The following is a 5,607-nucleotide window of genomic DNA, read 5'->3' on the forward strand; positions in this document are numbered from 1 at the left end:
GAGCCGGCCCCGGCTGACAGACCGGAGCGAACGGCCCTGCTGATAAATCCCGAAGCCAAAGTCTACTCTCTGTACACACATTTTCTTCCCGTTTCCTTGCAAGCGCCCGGCTGCAGAAAGAAAGGAAAAGAGCCCGATCCCCGAGGAAGAAGCGGCTTTTTGGAAATAGAGGATAAAAAAAAAATTAATAATGAAGGATGCGAGGTGACCGCTGAAGCGAGCGGGTGCTGCACATCCAGACCCTCTGCGCTCAAGGCACACAAAGTTATAATTTATAGACAGAAAAAAAAATTCAAAGCCTCCCCCCCTTTTTTTTTTTGTTCTTCCTTCCACTTGACTTAATTACCGTAAATTCGCCATTTGCCACTCTCCCAAATATACCACCTTGATCGCAAGCGACAATAAACCAGAAGAAATGGAAAAGCAGCGTCTGCAGCACTGCAAAACTTTCTCACACGAGCTCTTTCAGACCTTCCAGCTAAATTCAAGCGAGATACCCCTCTCTGATCAGAGCATATTTCTGCACCACAAAAAATAATAAAACACTGCAGGATGCAAAAAAAAATTCATAATATAATAATAATAGGAACCAGACGTGCGCTCCAGCCTTATTGCCAATTGCTGTTAAAGGAGCTAAAACAGCACAAAGGCCAGGAAGAATTACAAAATCTCCAGCTCTGCTGCTCTCCCCCCTCTGTCTTTCGACACACGGAGCCGATTTTTTTTTTTTTTTTTAAAGGCGTCTTAGATTAAATCCACTCTGAGAGCAACGATCCCCACGTCATCCTATCCCTTTCCCCATACCGGGTAGCGAAAAAAACCCCAACACACCAAAACCTAAACAGCTCCCACTTCTAATTGCCTTCCCCGAGGTCGGGGTTAAGAGAGTGCCCGAACCCCTCCCCCGGCACCTTCCCGAAGTTAGATCAAGGAGGTTTTTGGGGAAAGACGAGTAGGACAGGGGGAGAGGGAGAGAGAGAGAGAGAGAGAGAGGAGCGGGATGGGTTTCGTGATTTTTTTAAGGCAACAATGCAAAGTAAAAGCTCTCTTAAAAGCCAAAACACGTAAAACAAATCCTTTCTTAATCTCCTTACCTTATCATTCTGGTATGCGGTCACTGCGATGAATTCAGTCTCTGGGAAAACGTAGGTCCTGAACGTGCTGTAGGGAAGCTTGAGAATATCGTTGGCTCGGACGATGTGGAACCGGGGCTGGTACTTGTGCATGGAGTTCAAAATGGTCTGGGGAGGGAGGGAGGGGGGGGCAGCGGCCGGCAGCAGAGAGGGCAGAGGAGGGGAGGAGTGGGGGAAAGAAGACGGTCAGCTGGAGCAGCACCCCCGCCTCGCACTTCCCCCCAGCCATCGGCACTTTCTCCTCCTAATTTGCCTTCCCTCTCCTTCCTCCCCTCACTCCTCCTCCCCGCCGAGCACACTCCAAACACACGCACACGCCTTTGCAGCATCCAACAAAAAGCACTGACAGCTCCAGCTCGCCGGGGTTAGGCTCTCCGCTGGACCTCTCGGAGAGGGGGGAGGTGGGGGGGAAATCCCAGCAGAGCTCTCCTAAGGAGAGGGCGAGAAGCTGTTTGGGCTCCGGCCGCAATGTCTTTTGATTTCAAAGTGAAAAAAAAAAATAAAAATCAAGTGAAGAAGCAGCAGCAGCTACAACAGCACCACCACCACTAGAGCCTTGTCTAGGTCTAATTGCTTGCCCCAATCCACTTAAGGCCTTCTGCGAAAGGCAAAAATGTATCGTCTAATCAAATCACAGCCAGCAAATGCAATCTTCGGCACATCAGAGATCCCCCGACCGCGGCCACCACCAGCAACCCCCGGCTCCGAGGCAGAGGCTTTCCCAGGAATAGAAAGAAATGGCAAGGATCGTCAGAGCACTTATCAGCAGGTTTGTTTGATTTCACTCTTAGGGCAAGTTTTTATCTCTGCACACCCAGTAAATGTAAAGGAGTGGATAGACATGAATGGACAACTTGACCTCTGATTTTGATCCCTGTTTATTTTCACTCTGGCTTGCTTTACATTATCCAGATTAATATATTTTTAAATGTTTGCATACTTAGGCCTTTAAGCCCTTTATACACAGACATATATCGTATTCCTACGCTTAAAAAGTGTGATCGACTTTATAAAAAAATATATAGATAGATATATAAAGTCACCACAGCTCCAAGAAATATCAAGTTGCGCTAAGCTGGAAATATATCTCTGAAGTTAACGCTGAGTGGCACGGAGAGGTTACGGAATAAACTCGAATGTTTAATCCTGACCTCACCAACAGAAAAAAAAATCAAGGGGTGTTATACACGAGACAGACACAGTCCTTGTGTACGTGGAGGGGGTATTTATTCCCCTTTCCCCTCGCATTTGGGCCACCGGCAGGAGTTGCCAGCCGGGGCTGCGGGGCCAAGCAGCTGCTGCGCTCCCCCCCGCCGGGATCCACCACTCCGGCCGGGCAGCGAGGGAAAGGAAGGGAAGGAAAAGGGAAGCAAAGGAAGGTGTAAAAGGCACTCACAAATCCGTGCTTGTCAGAGATGTTGTTAGTGAGCTTCAGCTTGTGAAAGGTGACGACTTTGGACATCCATTGTTCGCCGGTGGCCGGGCTGTCCGGGTGGATGTACATTCTCTTTGGCATTTCAGGGTCAGCTTTGCCGGCTACCATCCACCGGGAATTATGGAATTTGTACCTACAATCATCAGCCGCCACAATATCCATCAATAAAATGTACTTGGCCTTTTTATCCAGTCCAGTGCATCTCACTTTAAATGGAGGAAACATTCTCCTACGGGCAGAGATGGGGCGGGGGAGGGGGGTAGAGACAAGAAGAAAATAAAATAAAATTAATTACTGCGTTAGAAATCAGCTCCAGAATCTCGGTATCGCGTCTATCAAGCAATCGCTTCAACTCTCGGAAGCAGTCGTGTGTGTGGTGTATCCCCAGCAAAAAGGCTTTCCCCCGCCCTCAGCGAAAATGTTTCTCGAACGCTTTAAAGTTTCAGCAGAAAATGGTCCCTGGGATGGGAGGCGGTGAGTGAGAGGTACGTGATTTCTAGAAATCAGCAGACGCCTACCCTTTTGCCATTCCTAAACAGCAAAACCTCATTTGGGGCTCTCGGGTCTCTCAAGATTTTCCTTTTCGCCTACTAAACAAAGAAAATGGAACACATCGCACCCCCACAAAATAAATATTCCCCATTATTCTAACCCAGTTCACCGGTGAAGAGCGGAGAGGGGAGTTTTTAGCTTTGCAGAGGAGGAGGAAAAAGAAAAAAAAAAAAATCAAAACAACCCTCCAGTGAGGGCAGGGTGAGTGCCGTGACTTTCCCAATGCCCCAGCCTCCCTCCCGGTGATAACCCATTTGTGCCGAGGGCTCCCTGCAAACCCCGCTCCCCTCCGCTCCTAAGTCCAGCTCGAAACTGCAACAGGATACCACAAATTTGCTGTTTATTATATCGAGCGGTTGGCATTCAGCAATCTCAACTTAAAAGGAAACACATGACTTTGCAACATGTAAGAGCGCTTAACGCTCGCCGAGGCTTTTCATGCAAAAACTTTTGACCACAATTAACAGAGAAAACTTCGGGAAAGCAGTAAAATGGGCAACGGGAATTTTTTTCCCCTTTTTGCTGCTCTTAGTTTGGTGGTTTGTTTTTTTTCCTGAACCTATAGCCTGCAACCGGTGCTCTGAAAGTAGGTGAAGCTCCAGCAAGGCAGCTGAAGGCCATCTAAGAAGACTTTTCAGGAGTGGCTTCCTCGAATAATTCGCCTGGCAAATTACACGCGAATTGTTTGAGAGGTTTCTTGAGAGAGTCTCTTAGAAAAACACCCGGGTGCGAAGGGGGTTTTCTCCCTACGTGTCATCACAGCAATAAGTAGAGTTGTAAAAGAGCACGGATGTCAATGAGTAGCGAATATAGACATAGATTTCAAGCGAGTAAACCCATAAAAAGCAGAATTGCCGAGCGTGGACGCGCCGTGTATGTTCATTCATTCCCACGTGAAGGTTATATAAATACAGGGACAGGGAGCACGGAGCTGCCAAACCCTCCCTGCCACCACAGCAGCGGCTGCAGGGCGGCTGGGGCTTTTTGTCAGCTTTTTGTGCGTTTTCCAGACCTAATCAGTCAGCACAAATGCACGCCTAGATCCCGGCAGAGACAGGCGCAAGCGAAGCAACCGATAAACTGAGCCCGTCCGCCCTCCTGCAGCTCCCGCCTCACTCGCATCGAGACGCCGCTCCAAATTATGTTTTCCTTGATAGCCCCTTTTCTCTCTCTTTAGGAAGAAAAACTACGCGTAGCAAGGCTGAAATCAGGCCAGCTCTCCTTCTCCAACCCCAAATTCTTTTCTTTCTGCTACCAGAAAGTATTAAGCTACTGAACCATGAAGGGACCCTCTTGCCCTCTGCACACGCTGAGCAGGGCCGGTTCGGGGCTGAGCTTTTCCCTGCCCCGTGGTGCCCGAGATAGGCTCGGATCTTCAGCTGCCTAAAACTTCCCTTAATTCCAGGTGAAAGGAATTTTAGAGAGAAAGCAGCCTGTGAAAGAGCCTTGCTCTGGAAAAGCCTGACAGGATGCAGAGACTGAGGGGTGAGAGAGAGGAGAGAGGCAGGGAAAAAAAAAAAAATGAAATGCACGAACCCCCAACCCAGACCTACCTTCCCGATTTGGTAATCACCATCTCCGTGCCTCTTTTATGGAATTGCTCCCAAAGCTCTTTGGCTTCCAGATGCACTTTCGGATCATCTTCTACCTCTTCTTCTGGCTCCAGAGTTTTTAAAGGCCTCAGATGGGCTGCTGCCTGGTGACCCAGGGAAGAAAAGGGGATACCAGTCTCTGCAGCCCCCACTAACTGATCCATGATGGGTTTAGCCAGAGCCCCGGGAAGGGAGAGTGTGGCCCCGTTGGGAGGCAAAGCCAGAGCCGGGAAGAAAGGAGGTTGATGTCCCAACACAGCGCTCATGGCAAAGTCCGGGGCCCGGTGAGGTAAAAAAGGATGATAAGCCATGCTTGTCCCAGGGATTACTGGATCTCTCATCGGTATATTCATCCACTCCACTCCTTGGTCTTCCTACTGCTGGAGTAGTCCCGGAGTGGTTTCTAACAGCACATCATGAAGAAGAAAAATTAAGATAATAACAATAACAGCAATAAAGCACCAAAAAAATAGGGTGGGGGGAAACAAGCTCTAGAAAGCACAGTACATGGGGGAGAGGCAGAACTTCTATAGCCTACAACTTCCCGAGCCGGGGCACATCCCCAGCCCTCGGGACAGCGGATTAACAGGACTGTTCATTATTAGTCTTGCTTTTTTTTTTTTGTGTTCAGTCTCTGCGTTTGGTTTGGTCTTTTTTCCTGAGTTTAAGTCCTTGCGCTGGAAAAGAAGCGCCGAAGAAGGGAAAAAAAAAATCCACCGGGTTCGCTGTCTGCTCCTGTTGCCGCAGAAGGGCTGGACAAGCCAAGATCCTTTTTTTTCTTCTTCTTTTTTTCGCTTAGTCTCAATCCCCCTTCTCTTCTTTCGTGGCGGAGGGTGACGGCTCGAAGCTGGCTTTTCTTTTGGGGTGGATGGTTCTCCCCCACCCCTCCCCCCCA

The 5,607-nt window shown here is 48.9% G+C and overlaps 1 protein-coding gene across 1 annotated transcript; it reads right to left on the reverse strand.

Annotated features, from left to right (window-relative positions):
* Positions 1 to 1,064: 1,064 nt before the first annotated feature.
* LOC104276763 (T-box transcription factor TBX3) lies at positions 1,065 to 5,236 on the reverse strand (the record flags this gene model as incomplete). The annotated part of the gene is made up of 3 exons (XM_009873189.1): positions 4,674 to 5,236; positions 2,530 to 2,797; positions 1,065 to 1,241 (listed from the first exon to the last, which is right to left on the reverse strand). Coding segments are annotated over exons 1-3 (837 nt in total), but the record flags the coding sequence as incomplete, so codon positions are not given.
* Between the last annotated feature and the right edge of the window lie 371 nt (positions 5,237 to 5,607).

The sequence above is a fragment of the Apaloderma vittatum genome, unplaced genomic scaffold, assembly GCF_000703405.1.
Source record: "Apaloderma vittatum isolate BGI_N311 unplaced genomic scaffold, ASM70340v1 scaffold34537, whole genome shotgun sequence".
Classification (NCBI taxonomy): Eukaryota; Metazoa; Chordata; class Aves; order Trogoniformes; family Trogonidae; genus Apaloderma; species Apaloderma vittatum.